Source organism: Periplaneta americana, chromosome 11 (genome assembly GCF_040183065.1).
Source record: "Periplaneta americana isolate PAMFEO1 chromosome 11, P.americana_PAMFEO1_priV1, whole genome shotgun sequence".
NCBI classification, from domain to species: domain Eukaryota; kingdom Metazoa; phylum Arthropoda; class Insecta; order Blattodea; family Blattidae; genus Periplaneta; species Periplaneta americana.
In genome coordinates this window covers 143,708,131-143,734,269 of record NC_091127.1, presented here as the reverse complement: position 1 = coordinate 143,734,269, position 26,139 = coordinate 143,708,131, and the positions used below count along the sequence as shown (strand labels likewise).

Below are 26,139 nucleotides of genomic sequence, written 5' to 3'. Positions count from 1 at the left end.
ATTCGTACATCTATTCATTGATTCATTCATGTATTGATTGATTGATTGATTGATTGATTCATTCATTCATTCATTCATTCATTCACTGATTAATTCATAGATTCATTGATTGATCCATTCATCCAGTCTAGGTATTACAGTTGGGTACCTTCAGTGGCAACAACATGCTTCGTGTTAAGTACAAGCATTTGAGCTTCAGAGTACTTTTCTTTTTGTTAATAACATTCTATCTTCTTAAAAAATCATTTATTTATGAAATAATAATGCAGCTTTTAGAGTAATTAAAAGACATTATAACATATATTAACAACTACTGTTTTATAGGTATACATCTTGAGTTTAAAATGTAAATATTACACTAGAATGTAGGCCTATGTATTTATTTGCTCTTCTCTTTAGTAAATAATTGCAATTTATTTTATTCTTGAATTTCTTTACGCACCAGATTTCATACTCTGCATTACACTTATTTCCTTTGTTGTTACCAGTATCCATTTGTTCATTTATGTATTAGTTATGAAGATAAGTGTATTATAGTGTCCAATCAATAATTGTAGACCTATAACAAGCAAGCACATTTTTAATAAGACAAAGTAAATTTTCTTCAATTGTTACTCCGTTTGTGTACTCAGAAAACGTCGGTTTCATGTATGATGAAGTGCGCCTGGTATTCTGTCTACATACAAAACATAAGGGGTAATCGGTTGAAAATCAAATATTCGGCCGGTTGCCCGACCTTGACGGATGTTCTCTAACCGGTCGAATATAAACCGGTTGTAAGCTTTATTTTGCACCCCTCTGGTAGGTAAACATGAAAGTCAGCAGCTTAACATGTGAAGCTCAAGTGTTTATAGTTTAGTATGGCATTCACATTTTCTAAATGATATTTCCCATACAGCTACTTGCTTGTTTTCGTTCACTTGATGAGCTCATAACGTGTTAGTAAAAAGGATTTAAGATTGAAAAAAACGTATATAGGCATTTTAAAATGTTTAAAATATTATGTATTTTTAAAAATGACAAAAATATGCAGTTTAATGCGACATAAAACCATGATCAATAAACTAAAAAAAAATAATAATAATAATTCGTGTAAACAGTTATAAGAGTATTTATAACCCTCGGGAGAAAGTATAGTACATAATTGCATGAATTACCGGGGCCTAGTTATTATATAACACCCTTTTTAAGATACTCGGCTACATAAATTTTCACGCAAATTACAACTTTAAGCTGTTTTATTAAACTTTTTCTTCTTATTTAGTATTTATTTACTTAATCTGGTAGAGATACGGTCGTCAGGCCTTCTCTTCCCCTCTACTAGGTGATTATAACTACAACTACAATTATAATTACAATTAATATTAAATTTACAAATAAGAATACTAAAACAGTCTTGCAACTTTCAACATAATTAAACAAAAAAATTAATAAATTTCAATTACGTGTTGTAAAAGCAATCCGTTCGTTCTAATAGGAAAATGCAGATGCCACAGGAGAAAGCTTCGAAACAATTGTGGAATAAGGTAATGCAATTTTTTTTTTATAATTTTCTATAAATAAGCAAAATTCCCCAAATTAAGGCAATATTAATTTCGTGGGGAAAAATTGTATTTGTAAACACGGCGCCAATGAGAAATTTTCAAAATCTCAACAGATTATTGAAATTATTTTATCTGACATTAACTACACGAAACAGCGAAAAACAGCAACGTTGTATCTAGTACGAAGACATTAATTGCACTATATTTCTCTTTCTTCAGATTTTCTTCGTTGAAATCTACGTGATAGTCGTCGGCTGTAGTATCACATGTGCAGCAGAACATACTCGTGTACGCCGAGAGCCTCCTGTCTACAGTCCGCCGAAATCCAGTTACGGCCCGCCAAAATCAAGTTACGGGCCACCAAAACCAAGCTATGGACCGCCTAAACCAAGTTACGGCCCTCCAAAACCTAGTTATGGGCCACCAAAACCAAGCTATGGACCTCCAAAACCAAGTTACGGGCCTCCTAAACCGAGCTATGGACCACCTCCAAAAGCAAGTTACGGTCCACCTCCAAAGGCCAGTTACGGCCCGCCACCAAAAGCTAGCTATGGACCTCCCAAGGCTAGCTACGGACCACCTCCGAAATCTAGTTACGGCCCTCCAAAACCCTCCTACGGACCTCCAAAAGCAAGTTATGGTCCTCCAAAATCAAGTTACGGACCTCCTCCGAAGGCAAGCTACGGACCTCCTCCGAAAGCAAGCTATGGTCCTCCTCCGAAAGCAAGCTATGGTCCTCCTCCGAAAGCAAGCTATGGACCTCCTCCGAAAGCAAGCTACGGTCCTCCTCCGAAAGCAAGCTATGGACCTCCTCCGAAAGCAAACTATGGACCTCCTCCGAAAGCAAGCTATGGACCTCCTCCGAAAGCAAGTTACGGTCCTCCTCCGAAAGCAAGTTACGGGCCTCCAAGTTCCGGCTACAGTTCACCATCGGATTCATATGGAGCACCCACCGATGGGTATGGTCCACCTTCAGATTCGTATGGTGCCCCTCCATCTGGCAGTCATGGAGCTCCACCATCCAGCAGCTACGGTGCACCTCCTTCCAGCAGTTATGGAGCCCCACCTTCCAGCAGTTACGGCGCACCACCCTCAAGTAGTTATGGAGCCCCACCTTCCAGCAGTTATGGGGCACCACCGTCTAGCAGTTATGGGGCACCACCGTCTAGCAGTTATGGAGCTCCTCCGTCCAGCAGCTACGGCGCCCCTCCTTCTAGCAGCTATGGCGCCCCTCCTTCCAGCAGCTACGGCGCCCCTCCTTCCAGCAGCTATGGCGCCCCTCCTTCCAGCAGCTACGGCGCCCCTCCTTCCAGCAGCTATGGCGCCCCTCCTTCCAGCAGCTACGGAGCTCCTCCATCTAGCAGCTACGGAGCTCCTCCATCTAGCAGCTATGGAGCACCTCCATCTAGCAGCTACGGAGCACCTCCTTCCAGCAGCTATGGAGCTCCTCCATCTAGCAGCTATGGAGCACCTCCATCTAGCAGCTATGGAGCTCCTCCATCTAGCAGCTATGGAGCTCCCCCATCCAGCAGCTACGGAGCTCCTCCATCCAGCAGCTATGATGCACCATCAGATTCATACGGAGCTCCCGCTACCTCTCACAAGAATCTTGAAAGCTATGATTCACCCGTCTCCTCTATTTCCTTCACTCTCTCATCTTCATCTTCCCATGGATCTGATTCCAGTTCATTACATGCACCATCCAGTTCGTATGGTGCTCCTTCAAGTTCGTATGACGCGAGTTCTAGTTCTTTCGGTATTTCTAAGGCTTCTTCAAATTCATATAGTGTACCATCTAGTTCATATGGGGCACCAACCAGTTCGTACGGTGCTCCATCAAGTTCTTACGATGCACCTTCCAGTTCTTACGGAGCCCCAAAGGTTCCCTCCAGCTCATATAGCGTACCATCTGGCTCATTTGGCTCCCAAAAGGCTCCTTCCAGCTCTTACGGGGCTCCAAAAGATCTATTCAGTTATGATGCACTTTCCAGCTCATACGGCATTCCGAAAGGTTCATCCAATTCTTATAATGCACCTTCCACTTCCTATGGAGTTCCAAAAGCTCCATCCAGCTCTTATGGAGCACCAAAGACCCCTTCCAGCTCGTATGGTGCCCCATCCAGTTCATATGGAGCTCCCAAGTCTCCATCTAGTTCTTACGGTGTCCCAAAGGCTCCATCTAGTTCTTATGGTGCTCCAAAGTCCCCTTCGAATTCCTATGGCGCACCTTCCAGTTCTTATGATGTTTCACCAAACTCTTACGATCCACCCACAACTTCTTTTGGAGCACCGTTAAGTCTGTTTGACTCCCCATCTAGTTCTTATGGAGCACCTTCAAGCTCTTATGGAACTCCTCTCTCAGACTCGTATGGAGCTCCCTCAAACAGTTACAGTACTGCCGTTAAATTCGATGACTCTCATTCAGATGCAACACAACAACAAAGTACAGAGACAAAACAGAAGAAACACACGCTACACACACAGTTAGAATACGAAGAGGGAGGTAAACCACAATTCCCAGTATCACAAATAAACACCTACTCATTTAAGACACAACCACCCAAGAAAACAGATAATCTGACACCAAATTACTTCGATTCGTTTTCAGAAACATTTGGAAATAAAATAAAACCCAGAGATCCATTTAAATCATCTGACACAGACTATACTGATCGACAAGACTATCTTGGAACAAGCAAAGTCAAGTTCCCAGAATCGCAGACAAATTTCTCTCCTTCAGTGAGTCAATGGGATGCTTCGATAGAAAAGAGAACAAGTTCCTTAACACAAAGTACTGCTGAAGTGAAACAAAGGTAGTAAAGAATGAGCCGAACAAGGACAACTTTTATGAAAGAAGATATCACCCTGACGTTGCCAGTTATCAGTACTTGAAAGTTTTGTATTATTCAGTGAATTAATCAATCCCTCTCATGGCACTCAGAACAATTGATGATATCATTCAATGTGGAAAAGTTCTACAGTATTCAGGGATTTTACTAATGTCTCTCACAATACATAAAAATTATCGACGATGTTCAATGTGACGGAAGTTGTAACAGACTTGCTGTAAGGTATTTGTGAACTGTATCTAATACCCTAATTTCCTTAAATAATTACGTTAATGGAAAAGATAGAATATTTCCTTCTGTGGTTTCAGAAGTGAATAACGTTTCGTATTTTAAATATGGTGTGGAAATTTCCTCCCACAAATTATTTTCAACTCCATAACAATTCCTTGTAATTTACACAGCTACTATACATTACAATTAAATCAAGTGGTTTATTGAAATTTGTTTCAGAAATGCCTTGTACATTTTATTCGACAAATTTTAACCACAATAATGCATAACGTGTGAAGTAAAGATGTCACAGTTTTTATATCTTAACAAAAATGAAATAAAAGTTAATGTAGCTAAATGAAAGTGAGGAAAAAACTGTCTTAATTGAATAAGTGTAAAAGAAGAATACAGTACACTGAAAATAAGCAAACATTTTCTACCAAAAAAAGTCAGAAAAATTAGATATTTCCACTCTAAAAACAAATTTCACACCATTCTCAAACTCATACAATCTTTATCTTAGAAGGAAAATAATTCTAAGTCTCTCCTGACTAACAAAACAAGAAACATTTCCTATCAAAGTCTTGCATTTGTCCAGTTCACGGAGCATGTCCAATTGCACTCAGTTAAATCATCCATTTTTGGATGATTTCAACTTTCTTTAAGAGCTTAAGCATAATGTATTATAGTTCCCATATCATTTTTTCCTAAGAATGTTCAGATATTTATCATTCAACTGTCATCGTTGGTTACAAGGGTTGATTTTTATTTATGTTAAATTTTATTCCCAAGATTAAAAATATGCAGTCAAATATCATGAAGAAAAGATAATGAATTGACTTTTGTTTAATAAATTGTTTCTCTACAAAAGTATTTTGACTGAAGTAATGAGTGACTTAGTGCCATCAAGTAACAGAGTTAAATGTATCAATGACGTCAGATCACAATTCTCTCCTGCATTTAAAAAAATTATGTAAGTCGGATCTGAATATGCTTCTATTTAAATATACTTTATCATTTTGTTTTATTCACATTAACCTAGGTGTGTGATATAAATTCACAAGGTTTTATATGTACGATACACAATTCAATGAAGAAACTTATTTGGAAACATAATAATAAAAGGAAATAAGTATTATGGTTTACAATTCACGACGAGACAGTAGCTTGACTAATAGTATAAGTTTAATTAATGGCAACGGACATATAAAAAGTAATTTCCGAAAATATACAAGATGTATAAGATGACAATCTTTGTAATATGTGACAAAACAGAACTAATCATTAAGATCTTGTTAACAATTCTTACGACAAAGAGATATTTACTTGGTTTAGAAAATGTTTTTAGTAAGTGACAAAAAATAATTTATAAATTTAGCTTCATTTGTGACAGAAAAATATATATAATTAACTCACTTTATAACAACTGATTAAGAATTATTTCTAGATTAGAAGAACTCAACAGGATTATCTTCAGAAGAAAAATGAGGAGGACGACGAAGAAGAAGCTGATGATGACTATGAGAAGAAGTGGAAAATGTATGGTAGGGAAAGAAGGTTGTGGAAAGAAATAAAGGAACAAGATAAGAAAATAGAAGAAAGTGAAGGAGAAACAGAAGATGAGATGAGAGAAAGAAAGAAAGAAAACAAGAATCTGTCTGTAGTGTGTTACGTTATTTTCGGCAACATAATTTTATTAAACAAAGAAAGAAAATGACTTTCTCTTATTTGAAATTCATAGTGCATTATAACACTAGACATTCAAAGATGTGACATTTTTAGCTATATCACGATTAAAAAACGACTCTTTTTTTAAACTATTTATTTAATTATGATTAACATGAACTCGATTGTGTCAGTTATACATTTATTTCTCTTGAAGAAATGTGTTTTTGATAGAAGAGCTGACAATACTCCTAACTTAGATCTTGTGAAGAAGGAATATCTTATGCATAGCTGCAAATCGTTTTCACGTGTTTCAATATGTCATTCCATGAAAGGCTTATTGATGGCATATACAGAGTGTTTCAAAAGTGATGATCAATAATTTAGAGACGAAAAGTACAAACTGAAAGAAGTAAGAAGAAAAGCTCCAATAAAATTGGTCCAAAAATTAATCGTTCATGCGATATTCCCTTAGGTAGAGGATGCCTGTACCGTGGCCTCCTAGACCACCAGATTTAAATTCGATTAGATTTCTGTGTTTGGCATCAAGACCTGGTTTACACTTCTGAGGTCAACACACTTTAGAAATTGTGGTTTTGGATCAAACGTACCTTTCAGTAAATAATGAATGATCCAAGGCTGCCTAAGAGGATTCGCAACTCACTACAGAGAAGAGCACAACGTTGTGTTCAGATGCATGGAAAACATTTTGAACACCTGCTCTATGAAGAAGTTAGTTAGGAGTGTCTGCAAGTCTTGGTCAGCGAGGAATCTCAACAGGAAATGTGCAATATCTCGACAACGGTTAATTTGCTGACCAATGGGTATTGGAGCTTTTTTGCTTGTGTTTGTTCCTACTTTTCATCTGTAAATTATTGACCAACACTTTTAAAACACCCTGTATTCAGATATTTTACAATTGAGAAATGAGCATCTGTAACAATTTATAGTTCTGCTGAAGTGTAAGACAACAAGACACGTTTATAAAAGATGAAATATAACATTACTTTTGTTAAAATATAGGACTAGATTGTGTGGTATGTTATTCATACAACAAAGTGAAAATACCATGACTTCCAAAAGCACAGTACAAAATATATTGAATAAACTAACATCATGATCTGAACATAAATGTTTTACGTTCAAATTCACATGCAGAACAACACATATATACATGCATCAAGGTTTACGATGTTAACTAAATAGTTTTCTCGCATAACTGATGTCAATTAACTTTAAGAAAGAGCTATTGACACACGTAAGACAGCATGGTACTAACAAAGATCAATGACTATGTTTACTTTTTTATCAGTGGCTTAAGTGTACTTTATGGATAACATTTGTACTGTTATAATAAGAAGAGATCTGTTCAAGCAAAGTTCAAGAGATGTAATGTGCAAAGTGAAGAATTACTAAGTTAATTTCTTAAAAATGACAGTTGCATATTTTTAAACAGATAGCCTAATTTATAATGTAGGTTAGGCCTGTCTAATTGAATTTTGAGAAATACAATTATTATATTTCAGGGGAACAGTCAATTTTGCTTAAAGAATTAATATGAAACCAAATGACAAAATGTCGACAAAGAATTAATTCTGATGAAACAGTTAAAGATCAAGTTAATTATAAAAGTCCGTTTAGTCAAACTGTCTGCAAGCTGGAATGATGACATAAAAGCAAGTATTGCAAATGTATACTTGGTTTTCAACGCACGTTGAAATAAATGACAGTATTCTTCTCCACAATTTCTGTTAATAACATACGGGAATGGCAATGTTATTTTGTCATCAATACCATTTATGACCCCAGCTATTTATATAGTAGTAAGTACAATTAATTAATATTAATTTACTTTAATTAAAATGAACCAGCATAACTATGTCAATGCCAGTGACACACAGAACTCAAACACGCGCAATCAAGTGGTATGTCAATTAAAATAAAAATTGTTTCACAACTTGTAGCATTATCGTGATAGTGTTTTTTGGTGTTAGCAAGTTAAAACTTGTTTAATTTATTGGTACCAAGAAATGTATCCAATCACTGTTGCAGTTTTTCGAATAGGTTTGTTATTCACTATTGTAAATACAGCTTTCCTTCAAATCTAAAGCATAGGTAGTAAGAACTATATTTTAATTCAATAATTTTCCAAATTCTGAGTCTTAGAATAATTGAGCTTATGTAAAATCTATTTTGAATGTATGTTCTCTTAACGAAATAGCACCTGCAAGTAATATTACAAGGTGGTCTTTAAATTGCTGCAAAGTTATGTATGTTCAGCTTATGAGAATTATAAGAGACATCGGAAATATTCGCCTTTCACTATCAACCCTTTACGCCTACTGAGAACATCCGCAGAAAAAAAACCTGTCACCAAGAACGACTTCTAGTAAACCAAAGCCTATTTAAAAGACGTAAACAGTGTATGTGTTATTTCCAGATTGTCCTTATGATCCTCTTAAGATGTTTTTTAGCTATTTTATGTCAAGAGTAACAAACATTTAACATAATGTACAAAAAAGTTTATTTCTTCAATATTACTATCATGACAAACCGTCATACTGTTGCCCTTAACGCCAATCAGAATAACTGAGCTTATTTTCAAAATGTCTCTTGTCCACCTGATAACGAAAATGAGCTTCCTGTGTCCATGCATTCTTCAAATATAACTCTACATACAACTGTCATGATTTGACTTCAGAACGCCCTCTAAACCACTCAAATCTTGCGTTAAAAGTGGCCATTAGAATCAAACTGACTCTTCTCCACAGCAAAATTGCGACAAATTATTAGTTTCAGCTTTGAACCAAAGAGTCTCATGCTCTCATTTGATTCTAAATGCAACCAACTTCTTTGGTTTCATAATGTATCTTGCCTAGTTGGTAAGAAATTTTAGATCTAAAAACGTTTTTCGTGATTTCCAACAAAGTTATAGGAATGGACAAGGGTCGTTTTCAAAATATGCTTTTCAATTATTGCTTACAATCGACTTTCGAGTTCACGTTCGATTTTTCAAGCATTCATGCTGAATATTATTGAACATAAGCAGTAATTATAAAAACCCAGATCCTTTCTGAATTCCCCTGTTATCATTTTAGATTTAATTTTAAATCAGAACACTATAGAAGCTACAAACTAATACTAAACAATATTCAGTTTGTTTTAAACTTTGTCTTTGCTTATTCATGTCTTAGTGCATGACTTATTAAACAACGACCTTAAAAATATGAGATTACTGTATTTAAAATACAATTTATTTAAAGTACCTATTTTTATTTTGTTGCACCGAGAGAACAACTGTAATCCAAAGAAATAAAATGATTTTTTATGTGTTTCCTGAAGTTTTCTTTACAATGAGTCCAAACATATATTATGTAACATTCCTCCAGTCTATACCACTTTGAAATTCAGATCATTCCTAGTGATGTAAGAGTTCCATAATTAATATAAAACTAATATTAGAAATGATTACAATATACGTGCAGTTATTCCATGTAAATTTATGCAACGTAATTACTTGTACCTGCTTAAGCCACACAAAGCACAAATTAAGCCAAATATCTTACTTTTGGGATTATAAATAAAACATTTTTTGCGTACAATTCAGAAAAAGAAAATTCATCTTGTTTGGATTCACATTCAATGATTTCACCTTTGTATGTCTTCCATAACAGATTAAGAAAATAGTACCTAAAATATAAACATGACAAAGGTACTGAATTGTGAAACACATAAAAAGTGTGAGAAAGCATGTTCAAATTCGTGGCACTGATAATTTATTTGAGAGTTCATACTTTAGAGACATACATCCGCCGAGTTAGCTCTGTGGTAGCGTGTCTGCCTCCAGATTAGCCGGCCCGGGTTCGATTCCCAGCAGGGTCAGAAATTTTCATGTAAAATTTCTACCTCAGGACTAGGAGAGATGGCGGTGCACAACTTCTAATCACTAGATTGTGCACCAATATGCCTGGGTTAAATCCCAAATCTCTCTGCAGTGCATATGAAGAGAAGGCATATGTCACTGTTGATAGTGATTCGTCCATCGGATGGGGATATTAAGCCTGGCGGCCCCCTTGGTGCTATTCGACAGGAGTAGGTTACGTGCCAGCACCAGGTTTCCCCTTCTCCCTTCCTCATCCTCATCATCATCACTCATTCCAGACACTACACTTACACGAACACTTACACATACACTCATCCTAGTACATGACATAACTCCCCACAGACACACATCATGTAAAGTGTAACCCGCCGAAGTGGTGTACAACTAGAAAATGGGTCACAGTTCTGCCATATATCCGCAATATGCGGAACCCAAATCACGCAAGTGAAGTGGGTGGGCATTGGATACATACATACATACATACATACATACATACATACATACATACATACACACACACACACGCACGCACACACACACACACACACACACGCACACACACACACACACACACGCACACACTTTACAGACATACAGTAACCTGTGAAGAAGATTTAGAACTAAATTTGGTTTAAAGTGTCGTAAAGTATTCCTAAGACGTGTGAATTTTCTAACTTCTATTTACAGCAAGTCCTTTTCCACAGCAATCTCAGAGAGGGGCAACATGCCAAAAAAAAAAAAAAAAGGTGCAGCAAAGGCGTAGAGGGAGTCACAGTTTGTGATGAGGCTGCTAAGAAAAAATTAAAAAACACCGAAGAGATTGCATACAAGTCGCCAGTCTACCCAATTTTAAAGTACAGCACCGCATATTAGGATCCCTATAGACAGTCATGTCGAAATAATGAGACATTGGAATGGGACACACTTGCGGGAAGGAGAACACGAGCTCGACTATGTATACTGTTCAAAAAGTATACAGGTGAGCCTAAAATATAGCCAACAACTTATTTAAAAAAAAATTATCATTCTCACAAAATAAGTCCAAGAAAACAGAGAAGAAACATCGGAAAATGTTCATTCCTAAACTCAACTATCAGGAACTGGAATTATTTACGGTGCGATTATTTAGATTTGATACCGATTTAGCACGAGTGAGAAAAGGGCGAGTTAGTGGAGGGGAGAGTAGCATGTGATTGTTCCCCTTGCCTGACTTATTGTGCAGTGGGAGTCTTACACCATACAGAAATCTGACAGCACATAATACTGTTTCACAACTAACCCAATAACCCTCAAAGTGAATATATTCTGACAATGGACTCGTTGAGACCACTGTATCAGGCCTAACAGAATCAGGTCTAAATACAAACGCTATATCTGCAGAATTAATGGAGGTTTTACCAAGATGTGTCAAATTATTTAAAAATAGGCTTAAAACTACCTATTACTAATATACAACAGAGTAAGTTCTTCATAAAATAAGAAATTATATATATAAGGATAGTGATTTGAACTATTGTGATGCCGAAGTGCATTGTGAAAATGAAGTTATAGTATTATAACGGCAGTGAAACGTTTTCGCAGTGACAGTGGAAAGTGTCATAGTGTCAGTGTAGAAGTGAGGTGACAGTAAAATGAGTGAAGGTAATGATTATCTGTGCTAAAATATGCATGTACCTGTCTGATTAATTCTGTAAATCTGATTCATATGCATTAAGACTTACTGAGCGTGACAGCCTTCAAGACAGACTGCCCTGGGTCTGATTCCCTGAGATTTGAACCATTTTGACAACGAAGTGTGTTGTGCCAGTCAAATAATAGTGTTATGATGGCAATAAAAAGTTTTTGAAGTGATAGTGAAAAGTGTTATGTTGACAGTGAAAAGTGTCATAGGATCAGTTCATTTGGTAAAGTGAGTGTAAAATCAGTGTAGTAAATGATTATTTATGCTAAAATATTCGTGTGCATGTATGGCCAATGTAAATCTCATTTATGTATATATTTATTAAGATCTAACGAGCATGACAGCTCTGGAGACGGAGTACCTTGAAATCAGATCTGGGACTCGATCTCCCGAAGAACCTCTTATAATAGTTTATGTCAGAAAGAAAGTAATATTGAGGGTCAACCTCAACAACACGTAAAAGAAATCTAATCCATAATGAAGGCATGATTCGAAAAATTTACCGGCTATTTCTCTTTAATGAGAAAATTCAACTCAGTTACCATCATTGGTGCCAAACTTTCCGAGATGGTCTATACTTGTTTTTTTGAAAGATGGGACATGACAGTTAAGCGGCCGAGCTTGGAACTACAGTGCTATGTTGCCAATATGGACTACCATGCTGCCAGCTGATGGAAGCTAGCAATTGATGTTAAGATGGCTGGCGTTAAAACATTCATTGACAATTGACGCGAAGGTAAGAAAACAATACAAAAATCGACAGAGAATCAAACACGAAACGTACCAATGCTAACATTGTGTGCACAATAAATGTTACCAAGAGAGCTATTAAGCACTTGCCACGTGGGAATGTAAGTTTGGCAACTCAACCATCGTTACCATAGTAACAGGCCTACCACGCTACGTGACATTCAGTTGTTTTTCCAATCGCAATGCTCCCGTCATGTCTCATCTTTCAAAAAAACAAGTATAGTGGTTATCATGTTTTCTTTTCCATCCAAGAGTCGTGGATAAAAACCTTACCAAGATCGATGGTTTTCTCAGACGAAAAATCGAAAGTACACATTTCTCCAGGAAAGGGGTAGTTTGGAGAGACAAAGAAGAGATCCTATGCCACACTGACTTTGTGGAATAACCTACGTCTTTGACTAATTATTGCAAAGAAGTTGTACGGTTCCCCTACAAATTCTACCTTCCATTGTAGATGGCTTTACTGACCAACCCTCAATGGCGTCCTCTGATATTTAAGAGTAGAAACGATGTGCAAAGTCTCTAGCAATTATTCAGTATTACGAACACCATGAGATTTATGACCCACAAATTTTGATCGTCATATAATCAATTATTAACAACAACAGATGCATACTAAGAAATAAAAAAGTAGTTTGTATTCCTGCTAGGTACCCTTCCATATTTACTGTATTATACTTCGGAGATAGGGTGAGTACGAGGCAGAACTTAATTCTTCGCTGTAGTAAAACAAGCAGAGGCTGCCAATAAATTCGAGGTAATCCAAATAGCAACCAACAATAAACAAGCTATGGTATTGATATTACAGTCATATCGTGCTAACACCTTCAGTGACTTAAGATTTAATGGAAAATTTTTTAATACAGTAAAACCTCGTTAATCCGGACCCTAATAAGCCGGACTTTGCTTAATCCGGACAGGCAAAAGGATAATGAGTTTGGAAAAATTAAGAATTTTGTTTTAAGACTTACTTTTATACATTATAACTAAGAAATTACTGTCCTGAAAGAAAATAGACATGTACTTCAAACCAAATTCCGCAGCAAGAGTTTCGAGTAATGCAGACCCAGTTCCATCGGGCACACGATCATAATATTATGGGTATCACGTATGTATCGCTTTACATTTTACTGTACTGTATACTGTATTTAGGCCAATGCCCTTTAAATACACTATAATAAACGTGTTTTGTTGCTATAAATGGAGTTTTAATGTGCTTTCTGCTTCCTACTGTTCTTTTAGGTTATTTCATTTAATCCAGACTTTCGTTAAACTGGTCAACTTAACCCCCAATTAGTCCAAATTAACGAGGTTTTACTGTATTCGTATTCATTATCAAAAAAAGTCGACATCCCTACCTTTTTCTCCATGAACGTCTTCCACTGCGTAGTTTGACAGTAAGACTGAAAATCGTCAAAGAACGCAGGTCCAGCCTGTGTCTGTGGCAGATCTGGCAGATGAGTCCCCAGACTCAAAGTCGTGCTCAGTTTTTCAAGCAGAGCCTTCACCACAGGAATCAAGAAGGAGTAATGTTCCTGATTATCAACTGAAAAAAATAAAATAAACTATGTAGTAAAATCTGTAAAATTATCCACCAGCTGTGTCACAGTGATACAAATGTGTTCTTAGAAAATCATTTATACTGGTGTCCCAGAAATCCGTGCATTAAATTTAATGGCTGGTAGAAGAGACCTAAACAAACTTTTTTTAAGACACTTAGGCTTGGCATTGCGCAATTACCCTGCATGCTGTCTGTTCAACTGGTATGCTAGTTAGCCCCATCTTACTTCCAGTCTGTCACAACACTGAAACCTACTTGCATCTTCTCCAAGAAACCCTCTCCCTTAATTGGAGGAGTTTCCCTTGGCAGTAAGGCAATGCATGTGATTGTAACATCATGGCAACCCAGCACATTTCACACATAATATTCGTATGTTCCTGGACATCTTTCCAGATAGGTGGATCGGCCACAGAGGACCTAGTGCTTGGCCACCAAGATCTCCTGACCTCGTCAGTCTCAAGTTTTTGTTATGAGGTCACATGGGTATGTTAATGTATGAAAATCCTGTAAATTATGAGGAAGACTTAAGAAAGAGGATTTTGGTCGCAGGAGACTTGATACATGTTATCCTTGGTATCTTTGAGAGAGTCTGACAGGCAACAGTTTGTTACTCTGAGCTCTGTCCTCACTTAGAGCACAGGGTGAATAGACAACAGTTATATCCAGCAGGGTAATGTGTGCTTTATGTGATGCAATGTTTCCAACTCTAATATCATCTAACAAGATAAGTATGATGCCAATCCTAAGTTGTCTGACAAAAAGTGTTTGTTTTGGCCTCTTCTACCATTCCTTCAACTTTAACCGAATGTATGTTATATGGGAATATACGGTACTAATTAAATTCCAAAGAAACTAAACATAAATTGTACTAGCACATACCTTAACATATAGATTTATTTTTCGTTTAAAAATAGTACCTTTGCACACATTCAAAAAACGGTAAAATTATTGTTTCTTTAAGTTTATTACTTTATATTTCAATAGATTAATTTTATCTTATAGCCCACAGTGATACTCTCCCAGAGGAGAGTGTCTGAATTCAACACTGTGAGAGTATCCTAACTTTGACTCTGTCCTTTTTTACTACAAATGTAACTTAAACTTGCCAAGATTGAATCCTGACTCCAGAATAAGGACTCAAGCCACTGGTCAATTATTTTCATCTTCATCTTCATCATCATCATCATCATCATCATCATCATCATCATCATCATCATTATTCAATTACAACGCAAGTGAATGTGTGTCCATACAAATATCATATAGCAATCACTCACCTTCAATAGTTTTCTGCACAATGCGATTCATGAAGTACAAGAGGTAAGCCCCTTCCTCAGGATCCTTCATATTTCGAGTTTGTATGAGTGCGTGTAACTTGGCCGTAGCCATGGCACACAGCTCCAAGTTGCTGTTGGCAGCACAACTCAATAAGATGCCTAAATGATAAAAAAAAAACCAAGATTTATTATTCATGTACTACGCACATTCTAAAGGCTCGTCTCCACTATTAAACATTTAATAACAACATGTTAAATACAACATGTTGAATTTAACATGTATATGGACATTTCAAGACTCAATTGACTTAACATGTTGACTGAGTATGTTGTAGTTAACACTTTTAACATGTTGGCGTGTTTTCCAGCAGCAATGGAAAACATGTCAAGTCAATTCATTTGCTCGTGCAGCGTCGGTACAGTTGGGCAAAGCTCGTACAGTTTCCATAGCAACAACTAACTTCCGATTTTGTGGCGCGTATCTTTATCATTTTTATACTATCATTGGTCCTTGGTGTTGGCTTTAAGTCGTTCGAAGTAATGGAATGGACGAAAGAAAATACGTTAGAATAAAATTATTGCACTGATGGAAAGGCCTTGTTTGTGGGATGTGTCTGCAAATGAATACACGGGCAAAACTGTTTTAGAGAACAGGAATTATTATTTAATTGTTCTCGAGAATACAATAGAGAGTTTTCGCACTCTCGTCGTATGCTAGATTAATGCTAGTTGACGTCAGTAATGGTCGTATTTGGTGATATATATTAACGTTCGTAAAACTTCGTAAAGAATAATTATACGATATTTCCTGCTCCTTTAACATCTATCATTTCCTAGGTCCTATGATAGTCAATCATTCGCGCTGTAATTTTTTTAATTGAGATGAAATGGCTGCTCTTAAAATGTGTCTTTCTTTGATGTAACAGTAAGTATTTTTTCAACACTATATTAATATCGTGTTCTGACATTCTCACCAAGTTTTTGAATCCAAATCGATCTTCAACTTTACTAAGACATTGCTGCACCCATATTCTCATTTTCTTCCTTTTCAAGCCTTGTAACAAGCAATAGAGGCAATTAGAAAAGTCAAATCATCATCTGATCCATTGTCCAATTAGAAAAGTCAAATCATCATCTGATCCATTGTCCAAGGTTTGAAAATAAGACACTATCTATATTAAAATCTCATAGACTGTTTATGGTAGTCTACGCAAAGTAAGTCAAGTTTAACATGTTTAACAGTGTGGACAAAGTGTTAAATGAAATTGGCATTAACATGTTCAATTAACATGTGGGATGTTAATGGTAAACAATTTAACATTTAACGTGCTGAACTGTTGTTAAATGTTTAATAGTGGAGACGAGCACTAAGACTTAGAAAATGATGCAGATCAACTAATCCCTATTGTAATGTGACTTACTACTACTACTTGATTTACATTACATTGTTTAATATGTACCCATACATGTGTTACAGAGCAACATATTTGTTTCTTCAAACCAATTTCAAAATTGCATAAATATGCAAACTTGAAAAAAAACCTCTTGCTGTAACTTTCATTTTGTAACAATGTTTTAATGTGCCAACAACTGTAGCTACAGTGCTGTCCAAAAAGTTAACTTGCTCTTCTTGAACATTTTTTATGCAGGCTAATTATTAAATCCTAAATATATTCGCATTAATTTTTTTCTCTATTTTTCGAGTGCAATAGAGTGTACTTTTAAACTATGAGAAGAAAAAGTCTGACCTAATTACACAGAAATAAGAATCATTTTGAAACTCACCAAACGCCATTTTTGCCATTTCAGTCCACTCTTCTCCAGGTCCTTCTTGAAATACAAGGAGAGCATCTAGCAGGCCAAGAACACCATCCAGGAGCTGAAGCACACGTTACAATGAGCTTAGAAATCTCATATAATAATAATAATAATAATAATAATAATAATAATAATAATAATAATAATAATAATAATGATGATAATGATAATGATGACAATACTGCTACTGTATTTGCTTGTATAATTTGCACCCCCATATGGGAAATGCGTGTTATTATTCGGTTGAGAAGCTCTTATCATCCACTCTGCTGTCCAAAAATCTGAAAGTTAGAATTTATAAAACATTTATACTACCGGTTCTTCTGTATGGTTGTAAAACTTGGACTCTCACTCTGAGAGAGGAACATAGGTTAAGGGTGTTTGAGAATAAGATGCTTAGGAAAATATTTGGGGCTAAGCGGGATGAAGTTACAGGAGAATGGAGAAAGTTACACAACGCAGAACTGCACGCAACGTATTCTTCACCTGACATAATTAGGAACATTAAATTCAGACGTTTGAGATGGGCAGGGCATGTAGCACGTATGGACGAATCCAGAAATGCATATAGAGTGTTATTTGGGAGACCGGAGGGAAAAAGATCTTTAGGGAGGCCGAGACGTAGATGGGAGGATAATATTAAAATGGATTTGAGGGAGGTGGGGTATAATGATAGAGACTGGATTAATCTTGCACAGGATAGGGACCGCTGGCGGGCTTATGTGAGGGCGGCAATGAACCTTCGGGTTCCTTAAAAGCCATTTGTAAGTAACTAAGTAATAATTTGCACCCCCATGTATTTTGTGCACCCTGATTTTTTAACGATTATTTTTTAATGTTTTTGCTCAGCGTATTTTACGCATCAACACTTAGGTGAAATTCCGTAAGGGTTTTGTTTTCCACAGTGCATTCACCACATTGATTTTTTTTTTTTTTTGTAGAATCGGTACAGTCCTTTCGTCAAGGCAGAGTCTCACATTCCATAGTATTGTTCCAGGCTAACGGTAAATCCTCAATTTAGATTAATTCTGTTACCTGTGCTTGAAGATGAAGGGGTGGTTTTAGAAGTACCATAGTTGTTCTGTTCTGTTCCTTTTAAACACTTGTAGTGTGAACTTGCTCGTAATTTGAAGTTTAAAAATGGAAAGGAAAAATAACAGGAATGTATTTTTATTAGAATCAGAACAAAACATACATCAACTCTTCAAAAAAAAAAAAAAAATCCGAGTATTTTACGAATTTATTGGTGATCGAAAAGGGTAAAGCAAAGTGTGCAAATTACACGAGCAAATACAGTAACTATTCAATCTTAGATATGAGAGAAACAAGAAAATAAACGTAAAGTATTCTTTCAGTCAGCTAACACTCTCGTTCTAGATTCATCTCTCAATCATCAAGTACCAGTACCATAATAATTTTAAGTAACTTAAATAGGGATGGAAACTAAAATATACCTACACAAAATATATAAGAAGTTGTAAAAATGTATTATATGTATAATTTTGTATAAGATATTAATAAAAACTAATTAAGCAAAACAAAATGGTTACCTTTTTCTAAGTAAAAACTGACATAAGCATAATACCTTTGTAGACGCTTTCTTCGAAGTGTCTTCGTTAGGATCCAACACAACCAGGTCGTAGATCCAGCGCATGAGTTGGGCAGCATTTTCTGCGTGAGTGGACAGTGCCATGGTCTGTCCTACATCTCGCAGGTCTGAGAGAGAGGCCTGCACTCCCATCTCCAGGATTCGCAGCTTGAGTTGCAGATGTGAGCAGTAGAGTTCGTTATTCAGGCCCAGCAGATTTATACATGCCATCACTTGACCACGCTCCTGCAAGGAAAAAAATACACGTGATATAACACAAAGATAATAATAAATATCTCATTTTTCAATGTTGAATCTTTCGTACACTACTTTTAACACTTGAATATAAATAATTAACTGGCGATCTTACTCATGTTAATTATGTAATCATGTGCGGCTTACAGCTGTTTCGGTGCTACTTGACACCATCCTCAGAGCCTTCTGTGTCTCTACATATGCCGAACACATAACTAATACCAACCACACATACAATAACATAAATACAGACATGGAAATCCTACACATACAACCCAAAAACCAAAAACTCAACACACTACAACAATATGAAATACACACACTAAAACACACCCTAATCAAATATTCAACATATAGATCAATTTCAGAACACACACACTATTTGACACAACTCTTCATCACACGAACGCACCCACACAACAGGCAGCGAAGTTGAGATGATGCCGAGACACAGAAGGCTCTGAGGATAGTGTCAAGTAGCACCGAAACAGCTGTAAGCTGCACATGCTTACATAATTAACACGAGTAAGATCGCCATTTAATCAATTATTTGTCTCATTTTTATATTCATAATCAGCCAACATAACATATCAAATATAAAATAATGACAACACGAATTTAATATGAATGTCTGAACAAAGGTAAATTCAAATTAATATAATTAACATTCTAGAGTTTCAAGTCATGTTCTTGTCCAAACAAGATATCTTTGTTAGAGATTATTTTGTTATAAACCAAGCAATATACTTCTCTATGTAAACACAAGACAGAAAATTACACTCTTCTGTTACTCGCACCATGTAAAACCTTCGTGATGAACTTTTAAGAACAATACACTTACCTTTTATAATAATAATAATAATAATAATAATAATAATAATAATAATAATAATAATAATAATGATTATGATGGTGGTGGTGATCATTATCATTATCATCATCATGATTACAATAATAATAATAATAATAATAATAATAATAATAATAATAATAATAATAACAATTTACTTATTAATATTTATGTGCTATGCAACAGCCAGGGGCCAATTAAAGTTCAGCACAATACAAAACAATACAATAGGCAAGAATACAAAAAAGACAATATTAAATGAACATAAAATACCGGGTGTTTCAAAATTAATATCGGGGTTTTAAGGCTTTGTAGTATTTATTACATTTGACGTACAATTATAAATAATACATGAAATGAAAGAGCAACTCAAACAGTTTTGTACACGCATGCACTGTTTCCTCTGTCTGCTGTTATAAAGCGTGTTGAACAAGTCTTTCACGCATAGCCCCAAGAAATCAGTTCGGAAGGCTAGTCGTAAATTAGCAATTCCAGCGACGTCTGTGTGAAGAATTTTAAGGAGACGCATATGGAAGTAAGCGATTGGTTAAACGACATTGTACCTGACTGCTAAATTGGCCGAAAGGAGCTGAATGACAGAGCTTGTTTCGCATGGCCTCCACGTTCACCAGATCTTACGCCATGCGATTTTTACCTTTGAGGATTCATAAAGAATCGTGTGTATGTACCTCCGCTACCAGCTGACCTACCAGACTTAAGACAGAGGATCGAAGTAGTTGTTGCAACAATTACTCCAGACACACTGATCAAGGTTGGGGAAGAATTCGCTTATCGACTCGATGTATGCCGTGTGACGAATGGTGCTCACATTGAGCACTTGTAGCAAAACTGTTTGAGTTGCTCTTTCATTTCATGTATTATTTATAACTGTACGTTAAATGTAATAAATACTACACAGCCTTAAAATCCCGATATTCATTTTGAAACACCTGGTACAATGGATATAAGTGATAATGGGAGTAAATCTATACTAATAATAAATCTGTAGCCGAAATTTTTCTGGTAATTTTCGATTTTCCAAAAATAATTGGTCCTAACATATATAATTAACCACCCTGAAACCGAAAATCGCTTTTTTGAAATTTTTGTTTGTATGTCTGTCTGTCTGGATGTTTGTTACCTTTTCACGCGATAATGGCTGAACCGATTTATATGAAAATTGGAATATAAATTAAATTCGTTGCAACTTAGAATTTAGGCTATATGGCATTCAAAATATTTTATTTAAAAGGGGGGTTATAAGGGGCTTGAATTAAATAAATCGAAATATCTCCCTTATTATTAATTTTCATGAAAAATATTACATAACAAAAGTTTCTTTAAAAATAATTTCCGATAAGTTTTATTCTATGCAAAATTTTGATAGGACTGATATTTAATGAGAGAAATGAGTTTCAAAATTACAATAACAATGCCATCTAAGGCAGTGTAATGAAATAAAAAACAAATGACTTCGTCTATAAGGGGCCTTGGACAACAACAATCGAAAGCTATGAAACATAGAGAATGTTTCTGTGTTTGTATGAATTAATATCGGAAGCTAAATTAACGATTTGTTTAATTAATTATTAATTCACCATTGGAAAGTGTAGTTTCTCTAGATGGACATAATGCTATAATGTTATTACAGTAACTTCTGAGTGAATCGAGGACAGGTAAGATTAAAATAGCTTCTTATGCACAGAAAACTTGATAGGCTATTCTGTACATTTGTTTCCTGTATTTCCTAAAATAATTTTAATGACCAAATGAATGGTCTCTGGATCAAAATGATCGCATTTTAATTTTTTTAATACAATTTAAATTAAGTAACATATTAAACGATTTATCCTTCTATCAAACACGAATGTTCCCTGGATCAAATGTCCTATTTTAATTATGTAATTACTTTATATTTAATTCTAATGGGTGCAGCACAGCGCACTGGTACGGCTAGTAAATAAATAAATACAATACTATACTATATAATTATAATGAGAACAAAGTGACATACAATATGAATAAAATGAATAAAATAAATACTATACATTAAATAGGTCTAAATTAATTTCACGCAAATTGGCAATCTTTATGCATCTGCAGACTCCTTTATCGTTTAGTTGAGGGTGCATCATCTATGAGATTTCTAAAGTGTATAAGTGAGTATATTTACTTTTTCATATGCTGTAGCTGAACACATTCCAGCTTTATAGTCAATTCTATCTCAGGTAACAAAGTGGAACAATGAAAAACGAGAACTAACCTTCCAGGCCTCCTTACTTGCGCCCTCCACACCTCTCCACAAGACTGTGAACAAAATGTTCACCACCAGATAGCAAAGCTCCTCCTCCTGGTCCACAAGTTTCTCTGCGTCCAATTCCTTCCACTGCCTGTACAAAACAAATGTGTTCATTATTTCATATTATTTCCTGTATAATTTTTACAACTACAAGCATGATGCATACAATACATGATTATGTGTTTTCTAATATTTTATTTTTTTAATTGCTAACTCAATTATTACATTAGAAAAGTTTCTGAGAGATTTTGAACATGCAAGATAAATGAGTTGTTCAGTTTTGACTTAAATAATATATTCCTTGCTTTTTATATAATTTTTATTGAAAAACAACCTCCTGAATTTACAAGCTGCCATTAAAGACAAAGTAAAAACGGTTTCAATAAAAAATAAAAAAGGAGATCATAATTAAATATGTAAATGAGATTGTTGTTAAATATTACTTGTCTTTCTAAAACCTGGTATATTTCTACTAATCTAAAAATGTATTTGTAGCTGTGTATTTGTAGGAGTTTGATTGTCAAAACAAAATCAATGGTTCAATGAACTTGTAAACATTATATGCTTAAGTACTCTTTGTCCCTTGCGGCAACTCATGAATGGTGAGAAGATTTCTAAATTTCAAGTTTGTAAAGTATTTATCGTGCGAAAGGTTTTCTTAAGCACAGAGATGAAGCCTCAAAATTCTAATTAAACCACGTAGAGCCACAATTACAATTCGCCAGCAATTTCATTTAATGCCGTCTTTATGGTTAACACATGAGATTACGAATAATTTGGAGGGAAAAATTGTTCCGGGGTCGGGTATCGAACCCAGGACCTTTGGTTAAACGTACCAATCATAAAGACTGCATTAAATGAAATTTCTGGCGAATTGTAATTGTGGCTCTATGTGGTTTAATTAGAACTGTTGAATTTTAGCTCCTTTTTTGACAAGTAAATCTGCCCTTTTATTACCACCAAGGCCACAGTGAGATGGTATCCATTGTATAATGATTGTCTTGTTATTTGTTATACAGAAAATTAGGGGAATGAATCTACAGGATATGTCCTAGATAAACGTGAAAATAATCAAGTGCACTGTGAACTGCGAAATATTTGCACACTGCCACAATACATCAAACATAAGAGTTCTTTGTACTCATTTTTAAATCAGCACAGGCGCCACTGTAAATTTCTATAATGGATGACGAAAGATCTACTAGAAGGAATGTAAATAAGAGAATATTCATCCTGAGTCAGGAATAGCTGTTTCGGTTTTGTTTGTGGTGACATACCAAAGAAATGAGGTTCTCGAGTCATGCCACTCTTCCTTCCCCCTCCCCACACCCCATTCCTCTTCACTAAAATTAATTAACACAAAGTTGATGCTACATACTTAAGGGCGATAGACATAAGTCGTTCTTCTTCTTCTCCATCCAGTTCGTCCTCGTTACTGGCATTGGAAATACTTTGAGCAGACGCAATGCTGATATTGTCCTTATTCGAGGCAGTGCTGTCATTCTGATTTGGTGACGACAGATCCTCTGTGCTACTGCTCGAACCAGACCTAAATTTGACAATTTAAAAGCAGTTCTCAATATTACATCAGCAACAGGGTAATAGCTAATTAACAATTTGCAGCATATCGCTAAGCTATACCTGTTTCCCAAACTGAGGGTATCTAGATCCAGTCCCAGGGATGCCAGTAACTGTGGTGTGCGGACAGGGCGAGGGGAGGCCTGTGATGGAGAGGGGGAGCACTCTCGGTCTGGTGGCGTCTCATACAGTGATATGAGACTCCGGCGCTTCTTTAGACGAGAGACAGCTGACTCACCAAGCTCTTCCAAACTCTCCTACAGCAAACAAATACTTGTATTTTTAGCAGAGGTAAAAAATTACAGTTTACAATTCTCTTAACAACGTGCATAAATTTATTCAATTCCAAACCTAAAAATTACATTTCACTTGAAGTAACATATGAGGAAAATACATTTTATGACTTTGTCATTTTCACCTATACTAACAAATTAATATTAGTCTGCTTCGAACCATGAAACTTTTGATAGAAATATATGTAGAAACGTGGATTTAACTTTTTTTTTAAGGAAATGAAGATAAATATCATAGGTCCTTCACTAACTGTCTATTTTTAACCTAATGCGTAGTACAAAAAATTACATTAGGTTATACACATAAAAACATATATACAACTAGCGCTTTCGCTATTAAGATAGCATCTTCAGGTCTGGTTAACATATTGTGAAGCTTTTTACATAAAGACATAGATGGAATGCAACAACATAATGAAATGTAATAAAATACACGACGTGAGAAAAATTACAATGTTAAGATAACTGTGCAAACAAAAGGCAAAGTAAAATAATGACTTGAAAAACAGGCAAATGGTTGTAATAATTCAAACCTCTATAAAGTCTAGATCATAAATTATAAAAACTATGCCTTGAGATAAAAGTCTGCAAAACTATGTTGCATTCCATCTATGTCTTTATGTAAAAAGCTTCATAATATTTTCATTATGTTGCATTCCATCTATGTCTTTATGTAAAAAGCTTCATAATATTTTCATTATGTTGCATTCCATCTATGTCTTTATGTAAAAAGCTTCATAATATTTTCATTATGTTGCATTCCATCTATGTCTTTATGTAAAAAGCTTCATAATATTTTCATTATGTTGCATTCCATCTATATCTATGTCTTTATGTAAAAAGCTTCATAATATTTTCATTATGTTGCATTCCATCTATGTCTTTATGTAAAAAGCTTCATAATATTTTCATTATGTTGCATTCCATCTATGTCTTTATGTAAAAAGCTTCATAATATTTTCATTATGTTGCATTCCATCTATGTCTTTATGTAAAAAGCTTCATAATATTTTCATTATGTTGCATTCCATCTATGTCTTTATGTAAAAAGCTTCATAATATTTTCATTATGTTGCATTCCATCTATGTCTTTATGTAAAAAGCTTCATAATATGTTAACCAGACCTGAAGATGCTATCTTAATAGCGAAAGCGCTAGTCGTATATATGTTTTTGTGTATAACCTAATGTAATTTTTTGTACTACGCATTAGGTTAAAAATAGAGAGTTATTGAAGGACCTATGACATTTATCTTCATTTACTTGTTAACTTGTCGGACCAACATGCCTTTCATTTTTTTTTTTTTTTTTTAAGGAATTAGAAGGGTTGCACAGAGGGACGGATTGCGATTCTAGCCGGAACAAAATCTAATATTGATAAATTCCTTTCGAATAGTTGAAAATAGCAAAATGAAGGTAAATTATTATGACATTTGATGAAATATTTGTATGAGAATTATTATTTTAGTATAGAATGCTTATTTATTAAAAAAGAATCGTACAGTAATAGAAATTGCATACAACTAATGCAAATAAAAAATTAAAGTACATAGATATTATTTTACAGACTACTGTGAAGAGAAAAGTAATATATGTAGTAAATTTTATGACTCATGTTTAGAAATCTGAAGTGTCCAGAAGTGTCGGATCCGCTAGCGCTACTGTCGTCCTCATCTTGAGTAGTGCTGTTGTTGGCACTCGCAGGTGGTACTTGTAGTAGTTTAATTACCTCAAATTACATTTTTTATTTTTTGTATTTGGATGTCGATTTATGTGGGATATGATGGGATCAGAAGATACTAACAACATGTGTAGGACATCTAAGTTTCTCTCACGAGGACACTTCCTAGCGTGGTCTAACCTGTACTTTTGTAAATGTTTGTGTCTTGCCTCTTGTACATCTTCAGATAACATCCCAATAGGAAGTATCGCAATTTCTGCAATTTTTCCTACATGTATAAGTATTTTATGCACGCTGGATGGCATGTAGTACCATGGATATACCTATTGTACATATAAATGGGGTGTATCATTGGTGT

At 35.3% G+C, this 26,139-nt stretch overlaps 2 protein-coding genes across 3 annotated transcripts in view; one reads left to right on the top strand and one right to left on the bottom strand.

Annotated features, from left to right (window-relative positions):
• LOC138709388 (pro-resilin-like) overlaps nt 1-9,601 on the top strand; it is a 45,131-nt gene extending 35,530 nt beyond the window's left edge. Inside the window, exon 2 of the mRNA XM_069840126.1 lies at nt 1,764-9,601. Within this exon, the coding sequence (XP_069696227.1) occupies nt 1,764-4,361 (2,598 nt within the window). The 3' untranslated portion in view covers nt 4,362-9,601. The remainder of the gene's footprint in view (nt 1-1,763) is intronic.
• Nucleotides 1-26,139, bottom strand: part of LOC138709386 (neurobeachin-like protein 1) — a 686,489-nt gene that overhangs the window by 571,991 nt on the left and 88,359 nt on the right. For both annotated transcript variants that reach the window (XM_069840124.1, XM_069840125.1), the window contains 7 exons: nt 23,872-24,065; nt 23,609-23,779; nt 22,195-22,321; nt 18,824-19,072; nt 17,206-17,299; nt 15,421-15,579; nt 13,941-14,128 (listed from right to left, as the gene is read on the bottom strand). In XM_069840124.1, the coding sequence (XP_069696225.1) occupies nt 13,941-14,128; nt 15,421-15,579; nt 17,206-17,299; nt 18,824-19,072; nt 22,195-22,321; nt 23,609-23,779; nt 23,872-24,065 (1,182 nt within the window). The remainder of the gene's footprint in view (nt 1-13,940; nt 14,129-15,420; nt 15,580-17,205; nt 17,300-18,823; nt 19,073-22,194; nt 22,322-23,608; nt 23,780-23,871; nt 24,066-26,139) is intronic.